Genomic DNA, 26,103 nt, shown 5'->3' on the forward strand with positions numbered 1-26,103 from the left:
CATTTTAAAATGAGCACCCCCGCTTTCTTAGCGTCTTCTACCTCCTGCAGAATTCTGGGTTGGGCCTTTGAAATTCTCAGCTAGAGAGGTAGACTTCTAAAACTATATTTCCCAGAATTCTGCAGGAGACAAAAATGCTGAGAAGTGGGGGTGCCTGCTTTAAAATGCTAGTATGATAAAGCCTTCTGTAGGCAGCACCTGAATTTATATTCTCCACTTTTAAAAAAAGTTTCCAGTGGAAAAGTAAATCATTTGTTTGTAGTGCATTTCTGTCCAAATGTTTGTTTCATGTCAAGCTACAATTGCTTTTGCATAGTTTTATTTTTTTTTGGAGGGGAGTACAGTGTGCTAATGAAATCCCCTTGTATTCAGCAATGCTCCCTATTTCAGACTGAACTACTGACTGTGATATTACCAGAGTTGTATTGCTATGATTCCATTTTAACTGCAATTTCTGATAGAATCCTTAAATTTGCAGATAAGGGAGTCAACCAGAGAACTTGAGTACCCTAAATGGCTTTGGGACAGGATATCTGAAAGACCGCCTCCTCCTGTATGAGCCTGCCTGAACTTTCAGATCCTTGGAGAAGGCCCTGTTGTTTTCCAACATGTAATGAAGTTAGGTTGCTATGGACATACAACATGGTATTTCCAATTACAGCACTTTGACTGTAGAATTATCTGCCCAAGGAAGTTAGGCAGGCTGGTTCTGTCTCTCTGAGCTTCCAGTGGGCAGCTAAATCACCACTGTTCCACATGGCCTTTAAGATTTTTAATTACTCTGTTTTAACTTTTACATTGCATTTTAGAATTGTCTTTAGACTGTTTTTTCAAACATTAAAAGTACTTTTAAAATCTTTTATCTTTGTACTATTTTTAATTTCTTTTATTTGTTCATTGCCTCAGGATCCCTCATAGGCTGGGAGGTGATGTGAAATTATCTTAAATAAATATTAGAGAATAAATAGCATCTCACCAAACCTCAGAATCCCATAGGATACAACAACAACAGTTAAAATAGAATCATAGTGGTATAATTGTATAGTGTTAAAGGCCTCCAGGACTGATGCCCAAGAGCTGTTGCACTAAAATTCCACACAATTTTGTATAGACACCCACGCTCTGGTTCTACTTCTTGCACTTCCAGTTTACAGCTAGCTTGAGAAGCAAACGGACAAGTTCCTACTTGTTGAACACTGGGCTGTCTAAATGTAGCTCAGTGACCTGAGAAGGAAAAGCTGAATACCAGATTTAAGCTTAGTTTAGTTATTAATTTATTTACAAGTTAACGTATGCTTTTAATTCAGCAAAGAAAGCAATAACAGAAGCAGAAACAGCAACTTGGCACGGATGCTGTTCCTTTAGGGTATTTTCTGCAAACAAAAATTGACTATTATGCTTCAATTGCAAACTTAACATACTATTTAAATAAGGCTTCTTTTTTCTTATGCACTTATCTGCATCAAGTGTTTGGAAGAAGAACAAACAAAAATTCCATAAGTATAAATGTGTGTGTGCTGCTGTTTTTTATCTGTTTATAAAAAAATGATCAAACTATTTTTGACCTGCATTTTGGATTGACAGAACACTTTTTTATTTCTTTTGAGCTAGAAACATGTTTTCCCTGTGAAGCCTGAGAACGGTAGGTGCCAAGCTATTAGCTTTGGGAAGGCACCTTCAGTTAAATGAGTTCTTAGGAGCAAGTCAGTTCAAGCCCAGCTTGGGAGGGGCAAGATATACAAGATGTCTCCTGAAAAGATGTGGGAAAAGTCTAGCTTCTTTTGTGTGAAAAGAAGCTTGTTATGAAATGCAGTTTGTGAATTTTATTATAATTTCTGTTCTTCATGTCAGTCAGGTTTTTTTACTATTAAAGTCTGGTGTCTCCCTGTTTCCAGATTTTACATAGTTATTTGTTTAAGAGCTATCATTACCGTTTATCATTTTATCCTGAAACTTCTGCTTTTCAAGGTAAATATGGTAAAATAATACCATAAATCCATCGTCCCGCTCTACTTTTTGGAGGCAGAAATAGCGGTAAAGCTCTTGAAACCTCATCAGGTGAAGGCAGAGAAGTGTCTCCTCCTCACTTCTCTGCATTGCTACCACTGAGTCCCCCGGAGCCCATCACATGACGCAGGCTACTTCTGGCGGGGCCCCGTGATGGCTGCGTTGTGGCAACAGCACCCAGAGGAGTTGCGTGTACACCTGACTCCTCATCCAAAAAAGGCAGAGAAGCCAAAAAGAAAATGGGGGACAGCGAGGAAACATCGTGGGAAAACAGAGGACAGATCTTGATGCTAGGGAACATAGCCAGACAGGTTCCCTATGCTGCTCCACAATTTCCCTCACTGTCACCCCACTTTACAAAGGGCCATCTAATGAGGTTCGTGGTGCAATATGTAGTATGTAACCATATCTTCTGAAGCTTAATAGACAGAATGTATTGCCTACAAAGTGCCTCCATGAGTTTTAAAGATGGAAGTGTGAAAGAAAGTGCTTCGGAATTCAAACTATAATCTAATTTTGGGCCCATCTGAGCAGTTGGCTTGATTCTGAAACAGAAACACCTGCAACTGTTCTCATTCCCATCCTGTTTCTCAGGATCATGTGGCCCTGGGACATGGTGTGGCAGTTACTGTATGCCTGGCCAGATTGGTCCTTGTTTAGTGGGGCAGTGTTGATCCCTCCTTGTACATTTTCTGTAGAATCTTCAATGGAACGAATTTGCTGCTGCATTTTGCACTAGTTGCAGCTTATGAATCCTTAGAGTCAGCATCACACAGAGGTCAGGCAGCTTAATCCAGTGCATGGATTACTGTGGTTAAATTATTCCTGTTCAGGAAAGGCCACAGCAGGTGTGGCAGTTGAAACCAGCCCCAGGCACTCTGAATGATAAGGTCCAGTGAGAGGGGTGGATACAGAAGTGCTCCCAAGATACACACCTGCCTCCCTGGGAAGAATGCAGCTGCACCCAGGTCAAGTATGCTATTGAATTCCCAGACCCAGGAATCACAGGTCCATCATCCTATTGGGATTCAGCAGGCTTCATCCAACACATTTTAGCATCCAGCCATTGGTCTAATTCCTGCATCTTTGCAGTCAATTTTAACTGAGGAAGTAGAGCTTTGTGGCATCAGCATATGGGATAAAATCAATGTCATTTAAATCCCCAAGTCCTGATGACCTCACTGAGTGGCTTCCTTTAATATTAAACAGCACAATGGACAAGATGGAAACCTCCATAGTTTAAAGATATTATAACGATGACGACGACGATGACAACCACAACAATAATGGTGGGGTACAACATGGTTAAAACACACAGCTAAAATATAATGCTGTTAAAATTCATATATTAAAATACATTGAAGAAAAATTGACATAATTAATTAGTAATAAAATGTAAAGTTAAAATTCATAGTTTAAATTGTCTGGGTAGGTCTGCCATAAGAGACAGGTTTTCAATTGTCTCTTGAATTCTGACAGCCCATTTGGCTGCCATAGATCTTCCAACAGGTTATTCTACAGTTCCTCTAGGACACAGTTGTTAGTCGGTATCTAGCTAGTTGGAGTAAGCAACAACCAAAGGACTTAAGTGTATAGTGTGGATTGATTGAGGCTTTTACTGAGACAAAGGAATGTCAAAAGAAATTCAGTTTATAATAATATGTAGTGTTGATAGTAATTGCAAGTACGTAAATCCTGAGAAATGCTAAGTGATATCGTATGCTTTTGTTTAGAAGTGCTACTGTCATGTATCACATTTAAAAGACTTGTCTCCAGCACTGCTGAAGGTGTGGGAGTGAAGGGATGGAAGGGAGTCAGGAATTGGTGTGCCAGTGATGCATGAAATCTCCTAGACCACAGTTCTATACCTAAGAGTCAATCCCATTGAATGCAGTGAAACTTATTTCTGTATATATTTTATTTTTTAATATACTAGGCATGTGCTATTGATAAAAAAAGTTTTGAAAGTCATTACAAAATTAGGGGTGCTGGCATTTTGTTCCTAAAGTGTTTCTAAAGTATACTTAGTGAAAATTTCATTACTATAATGAGAGTAATGAAATTTTGTTACTGTTTTTGTTATAGGAATTGCACATAATTGATAGTTACATGATAAAGTATTGGCCCTCTTGCTATTTGGTAAGCAGTATGTCCCTAGTTGATACCACTCCAACATACATGACTTATCCACAATATATCTACCAGAGAATATTGGCTGACTTTTATTTCTATTAGAGGCAACACCTAATGTCTCTTGCACTGCTAAGGACAGTGAACATACATCTAATAAAAATAACTCCCCTCTTTGATTTCTCTCTGTCCTATGTCTTTATCAGATGTACAATGGGACCCTCAAGAGGGAGCCTGCAGAGAACAAGCGCTACAGTTCATACAGCCAAATGGATAGCTGGGCTGGGAGGAACTACAACAAGATCTGCAGTCCTACTAGTCCTGGAAGTGATTACTGCTTTGTACAGAATATGAAAAGTAGTCGTAGTGAGCCCGATCTCTACTATGACCCTCCACGCGGCACACTAAGAAGAAACCAGAGCGGAAGCCGTGTAAGTCACAAAGCCAGTCTGAATCGCCACAGCCTCTACAGCACTACATGCAATAACCAGGGAATTACAACCACTACAAGAACAAGCAAGAGAATCCCAGTCCGCACTTCTTCGTATACTTCTACTAATAAGCAAGATGTGGTCTATGCTCAGCCTGTAGCTAGCAAACCGGATGTGGTCTATGGACAGCCTCCTTCCAATTCAAAGTAAGTTTCCATGCCAATTCTCTTTTTATGCAACTATATATATATAGCTGGTTGATGAGGTCATGAAGAGTCGGAAATGACTAAATGAATAAACAACAACAAACATATAGCTGCCTACTAAGTTAGGATAACACCTTATTCAGCTAATTGGATGGATTCTACTCCATGCCATGAAAGCTTAGACTGGTGTGGGAACTAGCTAACCCCTAAAGGAAAGAAAAAGTCCCGAAGTAAAGTGTATCACTGCTTTTCATGCCTCTGGTGGCCTAGGGGATAAAAGCCTCATGACTTGAAGGTTGGGTTGCTGACCTGAAAGCTGCCAGGTTCGAATCCCACCCGGGGAGAGCGCAGATGAGCTCCCTCTTTCAGCTCCAGCTCCATGCGGGGACATGAGAGAAGCCTCCCACAAGGATGGCAAAACATCAAAAACATCCGGGCGTCCCCTGAGCAACGTCCTTGCAGACAGCCAATTCTCTCACTCCAGAAGCAACTCTGGTTGCTCCTGACACGAAAAAAAAAAGTAAAATGGTGGATGTGAGGCTTGGCAATCAACCTCTAGAATGCCAAAGAAGCCAAAAATCTGCCAGTACAGTTATCCAGGTCCACCACCTGACTTAGACTATAATAAACTTGTGTACTATTAATGTTCCACAGGACTGTGCTGCAAAAAATCCCTCTAGAAAATAAAACTGGCTGTCCTTCTGAAGACTCACACTTCTCTCTAAGAAAGACCTTGTTATCATAGTAAAGATTATTATGGTATTTTCATCTTTTAAAATAATTGCCTTAACGTCATTCCCAGAACAATTGTTGTCTGGGAAATACTATTCTTTGCCAAACGTCTTACAGGAGTGGTCCTCTTTATAGCACCCTTCCTGATAGGGTGGTTCGTCTTGTAGAACAAGTTTAAGTTTGGGAGTTGTCTGTCTTCAAACACTGTGCCTGATTAGTGAATCTTCCTTCCAGAAGAACTAGTTCTGTTTGGGAAATTGTTTCATTTCTAGATCTGTGATTATTTGCATGTTTCTGCACAATGGTGGAGCTGCAATTTCTTCAAATTGATTTTTTAAAGTGTATTAATGAATTAAATTCTTCATCTCAGAATTGGATCAATTCGCATAAGTAATAGAAAGCTGTTCTAGTTTTATACAGGCATTCATTTTAAGTGTTCCTTCGCATGAAAAATAAAGTAATGTTTCAAGGTATATGCCTACCACAGGCATTGAACTCTGATAGAAGGCTTAATACAACAACAACAACAACAACAACAACAACAACAACAACAACAACAACAATTTGTTACCTGCCTGTCTTCAAAGCTCTAAGTGGGGTACAACACATCCTAAATACATATATCAGAGAATATGTAAAGACCATTGGTGCTCAAAGGTTCAAGTGGGAGGAGGATCAGTGTGGAGTGTGACGCTGTTGATATATATTGTTGTTTAAACAATGCTAATAAAAAAAATTCACAACGAGCTGAATTAATTTAAAATTGCAAAAGTCTGTGGAAATTGATGCCTCAGATTCAGGTTTTGTTGCAGGGGGGTTTCTTCTTGTTTTTCTCACCTACTTCTGCGAATAACCAATTCTGGTCAGTTAACTAGTGCCTTTGAGGCACAAATAAGGCACAAATAAGATAAACTCTGCTGATAACTTTACAAACTGTAATGTTTTCAGGATATCTGAGCCAATGCATTTATTGAATTGTATTCCAAGTTAGCACCAGGAAATATCTCTTTCTTAGGGCAGTTGCCTTGATTGTTGATTTTACTATGCAGACTAGTTATAGAATTAGCTTTGAATTAAAGGGATTGATAGGTGTATCAACATTAGTGCCTTGTGTGGAATAGTTAGGTGAAATAACTTTACTGCAATGCCCATTGCAACTTCCCTGTGGGATATGCACCAGGATGAAGCTGGAGACCAGAGATTTCGTTCAGTGGCAATATCACATGCACTTCCTAAAAATTAGGATATTGTGATTTCTGTTCATCCTGTGATTTCATTCTCATCACTACAGAATCTTCAACAGATACATTTTCTAGAATCTTTTGCACAGTGTTTTGATATGTGTTCACTGTGATTCTGACTGTCCAGAAAGTCTATTTGTTCTAAGGTGTGCATTGTATAATATGGATCTATATGTAACTATGGGCATGTTAAATTGGGTTCAAATTTGAAGAATTATGAGGTGAGACTTGAGAATATGATTTGTCTGTGGATGTGAAACTTTCCTGAATGGGATGCTATACATTGTATGCAGTGCTCTAGCACTTTTTGTGATAGTTAGGCTCCATCAACTAATTTAGGATGGATTCACATCTGCAAAACATCTCAATGCCAGTCATGTTGAAATACATGGTGTGTCTCTGTTTTCAATGTGAAAGTGCTTCTTTTAAGCTTTAATGCATATTTAAACATTTTCTTTTTTATTCTTTCCTTTTTTGGAAAACATAGGGAAGGGGAAAGCTTTTTGCAATGTTTGTTCTGTACACTGAATTTATATCAGGGTAGAATCGAGGCGATGGCTGGACTGCAGGATGGTTGGTGGTGGTTACCTAAGTCTGATAAGCATGATGTCACCATTTTTAAACACATAGTGCATGTATCAGTGAGGGGTGGGCAAGGTTCATGGTGAGAAGATTTCCAAAGGGCATCCACATTTTTATTCAGTATATGTATGTATGCAGATCTCCACATATTTCAATATGCAATTCAAAAACCCTCAGAGCATTCAGCTATTTGAATATGTGTTTACCCACATACATATTTTACACTGAAGTTAAAAAAATACAAAATCAACACAAGATAAACTCTTTTGAACCCTTCGCAATGTGAACTTTGCCCACTTCCCATTTCTGAAGGTCTGGTATGTATGTGGCATTTTATTTAATATTGCTATTATATCTAATTTTATTGCTTATAGTTGTTTCTCCACATTTGTGAGGGTTAGGTGTATACACATACTCCCCTCATGTCACCAAAACTTGGGTGTGCAGGAGGCTGGGCAGGGGATTGGATGGAGGACAGGGAGGATGTCTACACCCCTACATCAATCCCCAGTCACTTGGGGGGGGGGGGGTTAAGCGGATTGGATAGGAAGAGGGAGGATATCACTCAGACACTCAAACTCAAATGAGTAAGAGGCTGGCAAAAGGATCAGACGGGGTGGGATCAGGACACACACATTAGTCACTCAAACTTGGGCAGATAGCAGGCTGGGAAGAGGACTTTGGGGAGTTTATTGACTACTTAGTTATTGCCAAGTTGACTTCGAGTTATGGCAATCCTGTGAATGAGAGATTTCCATATCATCAACAGCTGTGCTCAGGTTGTGAGGAGTCAAGGCTCCCTTGATTGAATCTATTCTTATGAAATGCAGTCTTCCTCTTTTCCTACTGCCTTCTACCTTGCCAAGTATTATTTTTCTAGTGAGTCAAGTCTTCTCGGAATATTTTCAAAATTGTGTCCTTTGGTCATCTTAGCTTCTAAGTAGAGTTCAGGCTTGCCCTAGGACTCATATATTTGTCTTTTTAGCAGTCCATGGTATCCATAAATTCTTCTCCAGTACCACATTTCAAATGAGTTGGTTGTTTTCATTTAAGCTTTCTTCACTATCTAGCTTTCGCAACTATACAGAGAAATTGGAAATGCCAGGCATGACAATTCTAACTTTAGTTTTCATTATATTTTAATTTATACTTCATTATTAACAGTTGCTTGTTTTGATGATATAGTGGCCATTGTGTCCCTAAAATATGCAGGAAAATCAATGTGTAACCACATGTAAAAATGTCCTCTTCATTTTCTAGAGCAGTGATTCCCAAAGTGGGTGCTACTGCCCCCTGGTGGGTGCTGCAGCGATCCAGGGGGGCAGTGATGGCACCTATTAGGACATGGGGGCGGGGCCAGGGGAGGGGCGGGGCTTCTTCCCAAGTGCCAGAGACAGGGCTGAGCACCTGAGGCACCTGTTAGGACACAAGGGGCAGAGCTAGATGAGTGGGCATGGTTTCTTCCCAAGAGCCCGAGACAGGGCTGAGAATCTATACCTCTTCTTAGGTGCTTGTTGGGACACAGAGGGTGGAGCTAAGGAAGGGGGTGGGGCCTCCTTCCAAGAGCCCGAGACAGGGCTGAGCCTCTATACCTCTCCTGAGAGGGCTTTTAGAACTAAAGGGCAGGGCTAGGGGCAGGGACGGGGCCTGTTCCCAAGAGCATGAGACAGGGCTGAGCCTCTTTAAACCTCCCCTGAGGCACTTGTTAGAACACAGGGCAGGGTATAGAGGTTCAGCCCCGTCAGGCACTTGGGAAGAGGCCCTGCCCCCTCCTTTAGCCCCTCCCCCTGTGTCCTGACAGGCGCCGCAGGATAGGGATAGAAGCTCTGCTCTGCCTCAGAGCTCGTAACTCCACCCATCCCAGTCCTGGCCACCCAGTTGTGGCCCCGCCCACCTCCCCCTCCCCCTCCCAGCCCTGCATCTTGGACTAGGGGAGAGGCTCAGCCCCGCTCTCTTGAGCAGGAGCCACACCCTTAAAGCCACGCCCCCCTTTCTAGGAGGCGCTGAGTGATTTTTTTCTGGAAAGGGGGCGGTAATAATAATAATAATAATAATAATAATAATAATAATAATAATAATAATAATAACTTTATTCTTATACCCCGCCTCATTGGGACTCGGGGCGGCTTACATGGGGCCAAGCCTGGAACAACAATATAAAAGCAAACGCAAACAATAAAACAGATCAATCAGCAATAAAACATCAAACAACAATAAAAACAGTCATAAAAAGTCACATACAAAGATAAAATCCCAAGGATCTGGGTCAAGGTGCAAAATATGTCGAAATCATCAGGGAGGGGAGATTACCCAGCTGTCATAGTCAATTAAAGTGCAATTATAATACTGGGGAAGGCATACCTGAGGGTCTAATACTGAGTAGGCAAACAGGTCAATCCTACAGGGATCACTCATCAAAGGCCTTCTGGAAGAGCCAGGTTTTCAGGCTCCTCTGAAAGGAGAGGAGGGTAGGCGCCTGCCTGATCTCCCTGGGGAGGGAGTTCCAATGACGGAGAAGGCCCTCTCCCTCGTCCCCACCAACCACGACTGCGAGGGTGGTGGAAGCGAGAGGAGGGCCTCCCACGACGAGCGAAAGATTGTGCGGGTTCATAGGGGGAAATGTGGTCTCGAAGGTAGGTGGGTCCCAAACCGTTTAGGGCTTTGTAGGTAATGACCTGCACCTTGAATTGGGCTCGGAAAATAAACGGCAGCCAATGGAGCTCCTTAAACAGTGGCGTTGAACGCGCCCTGTAATTTGCTCCAGTTAGAAACCTGGCTGCCAAGCGTTGTACAAATTGTAATTTCCGTGCTGTCTTCAAAGGCAGCCCCACGTAGAGCGCATTGCAATAATCCAGTCTAGAGGTAACTAAGGCATGGACCACCATGGTCAAATCTGACTTCTCGAGGTATGGTCGCAGCTGGCGCACAAGTTGTAATTGTGCAAAGGCCCTCCCGGCCACAGTAGGCCAAATACATTTGGGAACCACTGTTCTAGAAGATTGTTTGTTGATATTATTTTTTCTATTACCCTGCTTAAGTATAAAACTCAGCAAAATCCATGTGACTACCTCACCATAATGCCAACTTTTAATTAAAAAATTTACCCTAATTAGTTGGGTGGACATAAAGTCAAAAAAGATGTTACTTTGTGAATAATAGATGCTTTAATTATTGATAACAAAAATATTTTGAATGAGCAGGCATAATGAATAATTTAAACTCAGCAGAAATAGAGCTGATAGGTGTTAATTTTATTTTCTAAATCTAATAATAGTAGAAAACTTGTATTATATTATATTACAATTATATGGGGGCTCAGGTTGACCTACAAGAGAAAAAGAATTAGAATGAAATCATGTGCAGTAAGACCCTCATAATCATGGAACCATATCTGCGGGGTCACTTACCTACACTTTGCAGAAAAACATATCTGTAGGAATTTGTTAGGTTTTCCAGGCAAATCTAGCTGCTTTGAGTTTCCTTGTGGAGAAAAAAACAGAGTTTAAATAAACATAATGATAATAATAATAATAATAATAATAATAATAATAATAATAATTCTGCCAACTCCCCAAGAAATGACTATACAAACGTGTTGTAGGACCTGATTCTTAGAGATGAGATATGGTATTTCTAGGAATTTCTAGTTCCTCTAGTACAAATCTATGGTATGCTGGGCTGGAAGTTAGGTAAATCAGTGATATTCAGTCATATATATAGAGCTTCCAGTGGCGCAGTGGGTTAAACCCTTCTGCCAGTAGGACTGCTGACTGAAAGGTCAGCGCTTCAAATCCAGGGAGCAAGGTGAGCTCCTGTCTGTCAGCTCCAGTTTCCCATGTGGGGATATGAGAGAAGCCCCCACAGGATGGTAAAACATCCGGGCATCCTCTGGGCAACATCCATGCAGACAGCCAATTTTCTCACACCAGAAGCGACTTCAAGTTTCTCAAGTCACTCCTGACATGAAAAAAAGTCATATCTATGATTTCACATAATTACAGTATGACTGGGAATGTTTCCCACATGGAGATTTATTGAACAGTATAGATAAAAACATACAAAAGTTATTTTTAAATTGCCCTTACCCCATCTATAGAATTTAAGCCAATTATATCCATTAAAAGTGAAAGAAAAATAGTTTAGCACACCAAGAAAACGCACTTCTATTGTAAAATAGAGAATTCCCAAAGTCTATTGGAACAGAAAAAGTCCTCATCTCCTCATGAAGGGATAGCAAGCAATGATGGGAGTTAGTCCAGTTTTGCTAGGAAGGAATTTCTGATGCCTGGGAACAAACCACACTCCCTTTGAAACTTTCTGATATATTAATGCAAAAACCACAACAAGATTAGTACTTTCTGTATTAAAAAATAACAGGTGAGGAGTGTTCTTATTCTCATCTGAATATGGATCCTGGGAGCATAACTTTGGAGTATTTCATCTACTCTTCATATTGAGACTAAAACAAGTCCAAGTTGCTTAATGTGTAGTTGAAGGCTTTCATGGCCGGAATCACGGGGCTGTTGTGTGTTTTCCAGGCTGTATAGCCATGTTCCAGAAGCATTCTCTCCTGACGTTTCGCCCACATCTATGGCAGCCATCCTCAATATACCTCACAACCTCTGAAGATGCCTGCCATAGATGTGGGCGAAACATCAGGAGAGAATGCTTCTGGAACATGGCCATATGGCCTGGAAAACACACAACAATCCTCCAAGTTGTTCAATGCACACTGATTAAATCAATCTTAGTTGCCCTTTGTAAAATCCTGGAAGAAGTCTAATTTACAAAAATAATTATTTTAAAAGGTATTACACTGTGTCTATTCTAGGTTGATTCATGTATGGGGTCCCCTGATCTCTATGTGGAGGTCATGAAAAATTTGGCAGTATTCTGAATGCCACCCTTTTACACAAATCTGTTATCAACAGTGTGCTGCATGTACAGTGGACAGTCGACTGTGCAGAAAATGCTTCCACAAAAAGGACAATCAACTTGTATAGCAAGCCTTGCAAATGTTAATTTATTATAATTAATGTTTGATTTTTATACCCATAAATGGAGGATCATGTAAAAATGCCTTGGATGGAAAGGACTTGCAAGTGGAAAAGGTATAAGATGTCTTGCCTGAGTTTATATATAAGTGCATGGGTGGTCCGTCCCTCACAGGATTTGATTTTTGTGCTAGTTTGTTTCTTGTTGTTGTTATGTGCTTTCAAGTCACTTTGATTTATAGCCACCTTATGGGTTTTTGTCGACCATGTTGTTGTTGCTGTTGTTGTTGTTGTTGTTGCTGCTGCTGCTGCTGTTGTGTGCCTTCCAGTCATTTCTGACTTATACTGACTCTACAATGAACCTATCATAAGGTTTCCTTGGCATAATTTATTCAGAGTGTATTGCCTTTTTCTTCCTATGAGAGTGATAGACTGTGATTTGCACAAGGTCACCCAGTGGGTTTCCACGACTGAGTGGGAAATCGAACCCTCATTTCCAGAGTCTTACTGCCTCATCACATTTACCTTTGAAAACATCCTACAATGCTTCCACTCCAGTTGGAGGATGGATGGGATTGCTGCCCATCACAAAACATAAGGGCACTTTTCCTCCTTCAACTGAAGGGAAAGCGTTGTACGACGCTTCCCTCTCAACACAGGACGCTTCCTTGTGCTGGCTCCAGTGGAGCCAGCACACTTCTGCAACATCTGGGCAACTCTTCCTCCATGTGAGAGGAAAGTGTTGCTGTGAGGGAGCAGTGCAGAGAAGTGATGGATTTGCTCCAGCTGTCCCTCATTTCTGTGGCGAAGCCAGGCAAAATGGGACGCTTTGTCTGACTAATACGATAAGGTCCTTAGTCTGACCCTCAAAGCAATACACCATTCAATAGCTAGTTCCCACTAAATTAGACTCACTTAATCAATGAAAATATGGTAAGTTGACACTTACCTAGGTTTCAGCCACTCAATGGATCTTATTTAAGCTTCATTATTCCATAGAATGTACAAGTGTACTGCAATTGGTTTTGTGCCCTTGCAGCCATTTAAAAATAGAAAGGCTGCAAAAAATTCTCTTCCACTTGATTTAATTATACAGTTGCCATCTGGGCAAGCTATAGCTATCTCACATGTAGAATTATACACAGAAAAAAGAAGCCAATCAGTTGAAGAACTATGCACAGGGCAAAAATGGCTTTATGCATTCAATGTCATCTTAACTATTCCTCTACTTGCTGAATGTCTGACAGTGTCTTGAATCTCTCTATAACTTGTGAAGACACAATTATATATTATTTTTAAATTAAAGTCTAACTTCAATGTTATTCTTGTGCAAATAATAATAATGCCCAATGTGCTGGTTATGCATTGCAGATTGGGTTATGTGGCTTGATATTTGGCCTTCTATCCTATTTTTTCCAAGTAAGATGATGACTGTTTATAGTCCTAATATAGGAAGTATCAAAACTGAAAACCATATAAAATAAAACAAGTAGAAATTCCAACCACTTCCCTACCAAGGAAATGCATTGTAACTATTAGTTTTAGACTATTACATGTACAGGATGCCAATCTCCAGAATAAGAAGAAAATGCCCAATTCACCCCCCCCCCTTAGTGAACGATCCACAGCAAATTCTTAACCTGGTTCTTCTTAAACCCAGTTTCATCTTTAATCTCTATTTTTGCACAAAATCCTCCTTTGTCCGAATATGTGGATCCATTCACCTAAGCTAGATTGCAATAAAAAACGTTTCACTTGAAGTCTTTTCAACCTATTCCCATTACACACAGCCACACCATTTCCAGTAAGTTGCTAGTTATATTGAAAGTCACACCCAGTTTAAGTTGAATTGAATAAGAGTATTTGTGTAATGAGGGTAATTAATTGCCCAGATGGCAACTGTATAATTAAATCAAGTGGAAGAGAATTTTTTGCAGCCTTTCTATTTTTAAATGGCTGCAAGGGCACAAAACCAGTTGTTAGTCCCAATTGCAGTACACTTGTACATGCTATGGAATATGGAATTCTACATGTGAGATAGCTATAATTTAATTATAAAACTTAAACCATCAGGACTCTAGAATCCTTGCTTATTCATATTTGTATAATTCACAACATTTACACATCATTTCTTAGCTAGCTTTATTTTAGTGCCTTTCTCTAAAAACAATAAAATATAAAGCAAAGCATTAAAATGCAAAAAACCCAACATCATCAACATCATATCTTTTTTTAAAAAAAAATCAAAGACTACAGGATTCTCAGGCAGAGCAAGCCAAATTTAATAGCTAGAAATAATTCAGATTTCCTGAAGCACTTTAAACCTCCATGTATCATTTAAAAGCCCTTTCCCAGCATTCATTGGATTGTGAGGATTTGTAAAAGCCTGAAAGTCGGGGTGGGGGGAGTGATTACCTGATGCTGAAAGTGGGTCCCAGGAAAACTGCAGCAAGCAAATCATGCAAATCATTGGTGCCAATCCTCAATATACCATTTTTCACTTGGTGAGGAAAGTGACAATATAGTGATTTTGACAAAAGATTAACAGAGCACAAATACCACTAGTAAAGTGGGTTAAACTGCTGAGCTGCTGAACTTGCTGACTTGTTGGCAGTTAGTATCTGGGGAGTTCCCGCTGTTAGTCCCAGCTTCTGCCAACCTAGCTGTTTGAAAACATGCAAATGTGAGTAGATCAATAGGTACCACTCCGGCGGGAAGGTAATGGCACTCCATGCAGTCATGCTGACCACATGACCTTGGAGGTGTCTACAGACAACGGCTCTTTGGCTTAGAAATGGAGATGTCAAGGGAAAACCTTTATCTTTACCTTTAAAGCTATCTCTACCTAGCTATAATCAAAGTTGGCTTTTCAGTCTATACAGATAAAAGGCATTTTGACTGATAGAAGCATCTTGTGTCTCTAGAAAAATGTGGGGGTACTCATAGATTATGTTGAATCAATGAATATCCCCACATTTTGAACCTCACTCTAGGGTGCACAATTCCTGCAGAACAATTACCACTTAAGTGGATAAGCAGCAACACCACCTTCTTACAACTTGAGCCTATTTAGCCCCCACTCCCTACAATTCTTCGCTGTGTTTAGAAACAAGTTAAAAATAGTGATGCATCTTATATTTTATGGATGAAACAGAACTATAATAATCACCATAGTGCTAGCACTTCTTCCAATATCTGAAGATGACGTCATGCAGTGGTTTCAAATAGCTATTGAATGGCATGAGGAAAAAACGAGCAGAAACTTGCAGGATCATTACAGTGTCCCAGAAATGATTTCCCTGTATGAAATTCCAGGACCAGTGATTAAGTAAGGTGCTTGACCTTTAGCAAGAATGAGCACAGATTACATTTTGTTGGAAATGAAAAGGCCACAAATTTATTGGTTACAGTTGTCTTGATTTGGCCCAACTCTCATTCCATGCATCAAGTGATGCTCCTACTGGCCAAAGGAAACCCATTCACCTGGCCAGCCTGCTCAGTATTCCTGTAAAGATAGATGCAGGAATTCATTTGACTGAAAGCCCATTGTGATTCATCTTGCCACTTTGGAGTAAGGCAGAGCCATCTAGGGCCCCTTCCACACAGCTGAATAAAATTCCACATTATCTGCTTTGAACTGGAATATATGGCAGTGTGGACTCAGATAACCCAATTCAAAGCTGATATTGTGTAATTTTCTGCCTTGATATTCTGGGTTATATGGCTGTATGGAAAAGCCATAGGAGTGACCTGGTTGCCTCTATCCCCAAAGTCCTTTAAAGGGACTCTACATACCCTGTCTCTCCCAAACTGGATCTGCCCACCATGCTAAATGTTGTAACAATCAAGTTATCAGTATGATATCACCCACAAAAATTCATCTATGCACCCCCTCCCAATGATGGCTGGTGGGTTGGTACAATGGCTGAAACCGATTCACTGTTGTCATGATGGGGAAATATATGCATATGAAGTCTATGATTGGATCTGACTGAATTGTTTACTTGCTCCAGTCAACTGGGCTACAAGTAATGCAATGGTTCTCAACCTGTGGGTCCCCAGTTGTTTTCGCCTACAACTCCCAGAAATCCCAGCTGTTAGGATTCCTGGGAATTAAAGGCCAAAACAGGTTGAGAACCACTGAAGTAATGAGCTAGTTTACCTGTTCTGTGCATATGTGTGAAAGACTCTGTGGGCTTCTGGGAAAATTAAAACACCAGGCACCTGTTCTTCCTTTACCTGAAGCCACAATCTGCGCATTTGTGTTCCCAGTAAGTCAAGAAAAACACTTCTCAAATTGGCCATCCAACTAGGAGTGGATTATTGATTCATATTTAATTATACTGAAAGTTGCTGAGAGATCAAAAACGCTAAACGTTCAAAGAAATGATGAATGTGCTCTTTTCTTATTTAGAATTACCCATGATGAGATGGATTATGGAGCCATGACCATCCAGAAAGCAATTCAATTCCTGTGTTCCTCAGATGAGAAGTATCAGGCCACGGGTGCTTACTACCTCCAGCATACCTGCTTTCAAGATGAGTCTGCCAAGCAAGAGGTAAAATTATTCTTCACAATGATCCTTCAAATTTATGTGGATTTATGAACAGAAGTTTCAATATGTGGAATTATGTCAGAACTCATTTTTCCTGTAGTTCCAACAGAAAGAATTGGGGGTCAGATTGGGAAGAGGAATCTTGTCCATTCGACATTAAGAGGTAATCTAGTGGTGTGGCTATAATTACTTTGGATGGACCTGGAATTCCCACAGATTTGCATTATTGCACATTATTTTCTTATTGTCTGGAAATCATTTGAGTCTGAATATCCAAATTTACACTTCTTAAGAACTTTAGCCTCTTAGTAAATGCAGAAATTATTATCTTAATTAATTCAGATGCATATCATATGCATACAAAACATTTGTTTTATGGTTATAAGATACAATAAAATATTGTTTTAAAAATTATTATTGCTCTGAAAAGTATATTTGAGTGCCAGTGAGAGAACAACTCTTGATTCAGGTGTAGTTTTCATATACTCCAAAATCTCTGATGCTATGCAGAAAAAAATCCAGTTTTTAAATTAGTTTAAAAAAATAATAACATAAAATATTATTTCAAATTAAGGAAAGATGTTAGGCCTCAAGTATGCTACAATCTGTACAATGTCCTTCTCAACTGTACATTCAGTGAATGCTACTATGTAGGATACTTTTGTTTAAATTACAAACCCTGATACTTCATATTTGTAAAAGAGGAAGCACTGGAGTTTATAAGAAATGCTGGTCTTCTTCGTTAGGTCTACCGACTTGGTGGCATTTCCAAGCTCATTGAACTTCTTCGTAGCCCAGATGAAAATGTGCAGCAGGCTTCAGCTGGAGCCCTTCGAAACTTAGTCTTCAGAAACCCAACAAACAAGTTAGAAACCCGACGGCAGAATGGAATTCGGGAGTGTGTGAGCCTTCTCAGGAGGACTGGAAGTACAGAAATACAGAAGCAGCTGACAGGTACCTTTCTCCTTTGTAGAAGAATATTGAAACAACTGGAAAAATAAATCAGTGCATGAATTATACTTGGGGCATCTAAAGTCTAGCCTTTAAAGGAGACTAGTAGGACTCTCAACTGTTAAAAGGATTTTGAATTCTGTAGTTATGTGCCTTTTCAAAGTTCAACCAATATTTCCATAATAGGAGCAAAAATGATTATGCCTTTTGACATACTACAGCAAGTAAATGATAACTGAACCACTACATTTTAAATAAGGAGATATAATGCAAGTACATCGCATTTAATAAAGCCTTTGATATAAAAGCTCCTTTTTACATTTTTTTGCTTCTGCCATGCCCGCCTTTTCATCTTTGTTCTGTGTGAAATTTATGTGTTCATCCCTCCATGTCATTTTATGTGGCCCTCCAGATGCTGGACTCCAACTCTTATATTCCTCATCATTAGACACCATGACCAGATCTGATGGGAGTTATGATACAGTAACAACTGGAAGGCTGAGGTTCATTCAGTTTAGTCAGGATAGTGGCGTTTAAATTTAGATGCAAGGGTTGTGAATATGATGTCTGAATTTAAAATGTCCTTTAATTTTTCCCCAACTTCAAAGCCACAAGTGCTATTGGGTTGCAATTGCTATTATCCCCAGTCTGCATGGCAGATTATTAAAAGTGTTGGGAATTTTCATTCAATAACAATTGGGGACCCAAGTAGGGTAAAAACTAAAGAGCACTGACTACTGTGTAAAAAAAAAATACAGTTGGCCCTTTGTAGTTATGAATTCTCCATCCATTGACTCAACAGCAATTTGAAAGCAACCATAAGGCTGATATGGCCCTTGATGAAAATGAGTCTGATACTCTTGGTGTAACTGGAAGTATTTTAGCAATATCAGCATGCAGAAAATGGTGAAAAATGGCTAGAGCAGTGGTTCTCAATCTGTGGGTCCCCAGATGTTTTGGCCTTCATCTTCCAGAAATCCTGGTAAAATGGTTGGGATTTCTGGAAGTTGTAGGCCAAAATACCTGGAGATCCACAGGTTGAGAACTACTGGGCTAGAGAAACACAGAGTTTCAATGGTAGGCTGTAGCAGTATATCTGGAGTAAACAATGCAATATAGCTTGGACTGAGAAAGAGTGGTATTCTACTCTAGCTGATTCTACCATACCTGTGTGTGCCTTCTTCCAACTGGCAGGCAAAACAGAAGCTGCTTCCAGAATCCTTTGCTGAACAAGTACATATAGCAACACAGAGAGAAAAGGCCAGTTAGTTGATAAGCCTGTGTGCTTAAAAAAAAAAAAAGCATGGATTTATCAGTTTGACCAAATCTAAGACAAGCAGGAGTTAGAGAAGGAAAAGTTATCCCTGGATGCCTTTAATGGTTTCTAAAAGGTTCACAAGATTTACTTAACCTACTTGTTTTTATTTCACACTGCTAGTTTTCAATGAAAAGGTTTCTGAAACATGTTGGATTGCTCTCCTGCTATTTCTTTTAATGACGTAGGAACCTATCCATATCATTTCCAAGTTATTGTTTTCCTCTGGTATCAGTTTTTCTCTTTAAAAAGTGTCATCTCAGAATATGTCTACTTTATTGACTAAATAATAACTGCATATTTTCAACAAACCAGAATTAAAATCTGTAATTCTGATGTCATGTTTTTAGGTCTAATAAGGGACAGAGGCTTTCAATATCAACTTAAATTAAAGGCATGCAGGATCTTACATTGCATATTTAGAGATTAACTTTGACAATATGCACAATTTCTTGTAGCTTGAATCCCAATGAGACTTAAAGGATGTTACAGCAATGTGTCTTTTCCATGTCCTTTCTAGGTCTGCTCTGGAACCTGTCATCCACTGATGAACTGAAAGAAGATTTGATACATGATGCTCTCCCTGTCCTGACTGATCGTGTGATTATTCCTTTTTCTGGATGGTCTGATGGTATTAGTAACAGATCGAGAGAAATTGTTGACCCAGAGGTTTTCTTCAATGCCACTGGCTGCTTGAGGTAAGTCAGCAGATATAACCTTCTTTTATATTTCATGTCAAGGTGGTTTGCAAAAACTAAAGTGGGTAAAAGTTGTGAACAAAACAAAGAGCCTATGATAGGCCATAGATGATAGTGCCCAGCTTTTAAAATACCCAAAGCATTTTAAATGTTTTGAAAATCATGCATGAATATAGATAGATATTTTTGCTTTGTGACAAAAGACAATACAATTGAATCTAGGTGTAAGGACCAGTCATCAAATAAAATACACTGTGCCTCTGGTGTCCACCAAGGTTTTGTTCCAGGATCCCCTTGGATACCAAAATATATGGATGCTTAAGTCCCATTATATATGATGGGTTGAATCCAATTATATATGGTGACATAGTAAAATAGTGTTCCTTGTATACAACGACAAAGATTTGCTTTCCGACTTTTTTTAACAAAAGATTTCTGTCCATGAATAGTTGAATCTGTGGGTAAAGAATCCATGGATAAGGAGGAAGTAGAAGTTTTGTGCATAGACACAGTCATAAACAATAGTGTGGCATTGCTTAATAACATATTCTGTGCTCTGTCTGTATAGATTAATTTTAACTTCAAAGGCTCAAAGAGACCAACACATATATCTTGCTGAATTCAGAAAAATAATCACTTTGCTGCTTTGTTGATCTGATTATTCCTCCTTCTAATTTATAAAATGGATTATAGGAACTTGAGTTCTGCAGATGTTGGACGTCAAACTATGAGAAACTATCCTGGACTGATTGACTCTGTAATGACTTATTCCCAAAACTGTGTGGCTGCCAATCGACCAGATGATAAGGTACCAGGCATATGTAGAATAATCTTTTTGTATACTACTTTAGTTGATAAACTTTGGTTAATGTTATCAGAACAGTAAACTCACTTTCAATTTTAATAGCAATCAGTTACATTCAGTTGAGATGTTGTCATATGAATTAACATAACTTCCTGCACCATTATCGTTGCTGCATCTTTCTCTGCACTCACTGGAAACATGTTCCAGAGTGTTGGAAGACACTATTGAACAGTATGGGTTATTCATATGATGAATGGATTTTGTTCCCAATGGAAGTGATTCTACCACTGAATATTTGAAGATTTCCTTCTTTTTACTATATCCAAATATGACAAAAGTCCACAATTATTTTGTCCTATTATTTTGACCTTTCAGAGATGCTTTTAGGAGATTGACATGAGGGCAGCAGAGGAGAGGGAGGGTTATGAACGAACTGCCTTCCACCCATGCAATCACTGGATACAATCCAATATTATCAATTCTTACTTAACCATGGGTCACAAATCCCTTAGATGCAATTCACAAATGGATAGCATTGCAATTAAGGCCAGTTAAAGGTTCACAGGGTAATCAAACAAAGCTTCAAGTTCCACAGAGGTCTTATTTAGACTGGATGTTAATTAAGCATTTTATTAGGTTGGCTTCTACTATATATACTATAGGCCATCTTGAATGTTATTAATAGAGATGTCTAACCTGATACAGTGTGTCATGGAGAAGTTGTTGATGTTGTTCCTCAGAATGAGAGGTGTGTAAAAATAAATAATAATAATAATATAATAATAAAACTTTATTTATACCCCGCCACCATCTCCCCAATGGGGACTCGGGGCGGCTTACATGGGGCCATGCCCAAAACAATACAATGTAAACAGCATATAAAAGAACAGCACAACACAATACAATAAGCAATACAGTAAATAATATCCATTACAAAATAAAACAAGGAGACAATAAAAACAAGGACAGACCACATGAACATTAAGTTAAAACTCGGGGTGAGAAAGACATAAAAATAAAAACCACAGCAAACAGGGTCATAAGGGAGTGGGGTATTCTGGAGGATAGATATTAGAGGGAGCAACGGAAAAGAAATATAAAATAGTTACTCTCCAAAAGCACAACGGAAGAGCCATGTTTTCAAGTCTTTCTTGAAGGCTGCTAGTGTGGGGGCTTGCCTAATCTCAGTGGGCAGTGTGTTCCACAATCGGGGGGCCACAGCAGAAAAGGCCCTCTCCCTTGTTCCCACAAGGCGGGTCTGGGATATCAGGAGTGGGGACAGGAAGGCTTCCCCTGATGAACGAAGGGATCGTGTAGGCTTGTGATAGGAGATACGGTCACGAAGGTAGGTGAGTCCCAAACCATTTAGGGCTTTATATGTGATTGTATACACCTTGAATTGGGACCGGAAAATAAAAGGCAGCCAGTGGAGCTCCTTGAAATAGAGGTGTTTTTAAAAATCAAGGTATGTTAAATATAGACTTAAAAGGATGGAAGATGTTTAATTTAGGTTTAATTTCCATGTTCTGATTATTAGTATCATCCATTGTGCCATTTAGAACAAAATTAGGCTTATTGCTAAAGACATATCACTTATATAGTTTGTGCATCTGGGAACATGATCACATGTAGTCTCAGAACTGGAATACTAAGGTCTTCTTGCTATAATTTCTCCTTTCCATGTGATGTTGTCTTTTTACATGGACTTTACATCAAAGATACCCAGCAAGGATTTTATGATGCATTGTAACTCTTTGAAACATGTCCAGGTATAGCAATAAGCCCTATGCTAAAGAATGTCTTGCCCTCCCTCTCTCCTTTCTAATAAGAACTTAATGTTAACTAGCACAAAGAAAACAGCATTGAAAACTAGTATAATATTTCAAACCTCAGCATTTCTCTGCCCCATGGAATGCATGCATGAATGTACTAAATGTCAGTTAAGATAAATATGGTATGTATACTAATACAACTGAGAACTGATTGTTGGCTTTTATTTTAGTCTGTGGAGAATTGCATCTGTATCCTGCATAATCTGTCTTACCGCCTGGATGCTGAGGTGCCAAATAAATACACACAGCTTAACCACATGGCCAGGAACACTTACACAGACAAAAGCTTGACAGGATGCTTCAATAACAGAGGAGGGAAAATGGAGGTAAGCTTCAATATACAGAAAGGCTTTATTCACAGACCGAAAGATATTATATTCATGTATTCAGAAGCAGACTGTCTTCCCCAATTTTTGCTACTTTATCACATGTAATATTTAAAGATGCATAGCTCAACATAAAACTGTATGTAATTGATTCTAAGATGCCATCAATTGAAATACATACTAATTTCAGCACTACCAACAGAAAAAGAACTTTATTTATATTTTAAAAGCATCTGTGATTCTAAGACCAGTTTTTAGCAATGTTTATATGAGGAAAAAGTGCATCTTAGAATTGTGAAAATACAGTAATTAAACCAGTGGGGACATCTAGGTATCCATAGCTAGGCAATGTAGGTAAACAAAAAAGTTCCCAAGATACGTAGGCAGTTCTCAAGCCACTGAGATATTTGTCTGCTTTTATATCATGTTTAATCAACACGTGATATAGGGTTATTTTATAAAACTTCAGCTACTACACTTTTTCCTCTTATTTATGCTTAGTACGATGAATATGATCTACCTCTTCCGGAAGAGGATTATAAACCCAGAGGGTCCAGCTGGTTGTACCACTCTGACGCTATTCGCACATATTTGTCTCTGATGGATCAGAGCAAGAAGGATGCCACCTTGGAGGCTTGTGCTGGAGCTCTGCAAAATCTGACTGCAAGCAGAGGACTGGTAAACACTGTTTTTTCTTGCTACATTTGGTTAGGCATCTGAGACAAAAAGGAAAAAAATGGGTGTGATTTGAGTGCAAGGAAATCTGAAGACCTGTAAGCCTTCTCACCTGTTCAGTCAACCTGTGGATAGAAATTTAGATAGTATTGTAAAAAGAACTTTTTAAAAAGAATATTGTAAAAAGGATATAACAAAAATAATATATTGGCCCAATACACCATTGGTGAACCCTGATCTCATTATGTGTTTATTAAATTTCTTGTATTTCCTTGAGTGTGCACATAGCTTAGCCTATATGTGTACATCACTAATGTACCTAATATAGATAATATGGTTTCCAAATTCATAAGGAATTGCTGCCTGCTCTGTGCTTTTTCCCTAGTTGAGGTGAGAAGTATTTTCACTGCTTTCCTGCTTTTTGTTAGAAAGAAAATATATCTTCAGATATTGTAATAAGTACTGCATCATTTTGTTCTCTAGATGTCAAACGCAATGAGTCAACTGATTGCTTTAAAGGAAAAAGGTTTGCCCCGCATAGCACGCCTCCTGCAATCCAACAATTCTGAAGTTGTCCGATCTGGAACATCCTTGTTGAGCAATATGTCCCGACATCCTGTTCTCCACAAAACCATGGGTATGTGTCCTTTATTGTTGTGTGGCTTTAGCTTGTTTTCTTTTTTCTTGGCCCATACACACTTATTTCCATAATATTTTTTAAATGTGCAACAGTGCTAAAGTACAATATTCAATTTGGTGTTTGTAAATCTCTAGAATATTTTCTTCTTGTTGGTTCTGATAGTCGCTTCCCCCATACTATTTTAAGCATATTTCTTCAAAATCATCTGTGTTATCCAGCAGTCTGAAATGCAACTGTAAATAATTGAAGCTTTAGCTACCCATTTCTTGATGATGCTATCTGGTGCTTTTTGGAGAGTCCAATATACAATTTGTCTAATAATTCGACTGGGTTTAATTTTCCCTAGAAAATCTGCATGTACTTTATTCTGAGGAATTTCCAACATGATCACTTTGCTACACGTGGACTCTTGTCTTACCACTCTGAGGAGGACTAATATTTGCTGTAGGTGTTGATTCTAAAACTTAATTAGTCTCAGTCACAACATTTTATCTAATACTTGTCTGTCTCCCATTTTAGCTCACCAGGTGCTCCCTGATGTGACTCGTCTTCTAGCCCTCTTGTCCCCAGGTTCCCCCAACTATGGGGACACAATGACATCTGCTTGCTATGCTCTGAGGAACCTAATGATATCCAACCCACAGATGGCCAAGCCTTATCTGACTGGCAGCTTGATAAATAATGTTGTTGGCCTTTGCCGAAATGGGTGAGTAATGGTGAAGAAGGGAGGCTTGCAACCATTTTTGGAGTCTTCCCAGCCCTGTTTATACAATGTATATAAATATATATTCTATTTATACGGCCATACCGCCCTGAACATGCCCGATCTTGTCTGATCTCAGAATATTTATTCTTGATATAGACCTTTTTACGTACAAGTATGCTGCATATCAGGAATAACTAATTCTAATCAGTTCTAAAGTAGGATCTATACATTTTTCAGATTTATTAATATTGCGAAAAACTGTCACATGGTGACTAACAACTTTTTAAAATGCTTTGTGGTAGACTGCTGAGAAATCTTGCAATCTAAACTAATTTTCCAAGTTGTTGGGAACAGTATCAGTATGCAATCATAATGCCAGCTTTAGGTATTACATGCTGGGGATGGAGAAAAAAAAAGCTTACAATTCCTTCCCCAGGTAGCTATTCTGTCCTTAGGGAAATGCCACATAGGAGACTTAGGAGATACTGCTAAAAAGAATAGGCTTTGATGGAGGGTGAAAGAGTGATTTTCCAGTGTTTTGTGGAAGTACATTCCTTGAGCAGAGTTAAAACCTGGAATGGATTTACTGCCCCACTAAAGTGGAAGGCACCATGATTCAGGGTGGGCACTCTCAATTATAACCCTGGAAATGTTCTGGAGTTACTGGGCCTATAGTAGGACATTCCAAGTATGCAATCTATATATATATAAATATTCTGACCATTTCTGCCTTAAAGTAAACAGTGAAACTAAACACCCAAATCCCACAAAACTTGGCCACAAAAGACATGGTCATCCCCACTGTGTTTAGACATCAAAAAACAAAAACAAAAACAAGAAAAATAAAGTCCTAATTAGAGGGAGAGGAATAATTGTTTTTTTTCCCATTGCTGCCAGTTAGAAGGCTAAGCTCTGCCCACTTTGTCTCCTAGCAACCCACTCAGCCATTTAATGGTGCCCAGGGCTGCTTCAATCAGGCCTCTTCCACACTGCCTATAAAATACAGACTATCTGATTTGAACTGGATTATATGGCAGTGTAGACTCAAGGCCCTTCCACACAGCTATATTACCCATTCATAATCTTATATTATCTGCTTTGAACTACATTATCTTGAGTCCACACTGCCATATAATCCACTTCAGTGTTCACTTTATGCAGCTGTGTAGAAGGAGCCTCATATAATTTAGTTCTAAGCAGATAATATAAGATTATAAATATACAGTAGAGTCTCACTTATCCAACATAAACACCCTGGCAGAACGTTGGATAAACA

General features: G+C 39.2%; 2 protein-coding genes across 2 annotated transcripts in view; one reads left to right on the forward strand and one right to left on the reverse strand.

The window, feature by feature from the left end:
* tnnt2 (troponin T2, cardiac type) overlaps positions 1-26,103 on the reverse strand; it is a 163,356-nt gene that overhangs the window by 71,957 nt on the left and 65,296 nt on the right. The window lies entirely within an intron of this gene.
* pkp1 (plakophilin 1) overlaps positions 1-26,103 on the forward strand; it is a 56,177-nt gene that overhangs the window by 22,074 nt on the left and 8,000 nt on the right. The window contains exons 3-11 of the mRNA XM_062978694.1: positions 4,344-4,774; positions 16,738-16,882; positions 17,626-17,833; positions 19,666-19,843; positions 20,537-20,651; positions 22,651-22,806; positions 23,308-23,484; positions 23,965-24,118; positions 24,641-24,827. Of these exons, the coding sequence (XP_062834764.1) occupies positions 4,344-4,774; positions 16,738-16,882; positions 17,626-17,833; positions 19,666-19,843; positions 20,537-20,651; positions 22,651-22,806; positions 23,308-23,484; positions 23,965-24,118; positions 24,641-24,827 (1,751 nt within the window). The remainder of the gene's footprint in view (positions 1-4,343; positions 4,775-16,737; positions 16,883-17,625; positions 17,834-19,665; positions 19,844-20,536; positions 20,652-22,650; positions 22,807-23,307; positions 23,485-23,964; positions 24,119-24,640; positions 24,828-26,103) is intronic.

This window comes from Anolis carolinensis, chromosome 4, assembly GCF_035594765.1.
Source record: "Anolis carolinensis isolate JA03-04 chromosome 4, rAnoCar3.1.pri, whole genome shotgun sequence".
Taxonomy (NCBI): domain Eukaryota; kingdom Metazoa; phylum Chordata; class Lepidosauria; order Squamata; family Dactyloidae; genus Anolis; species Anolis carolinensis.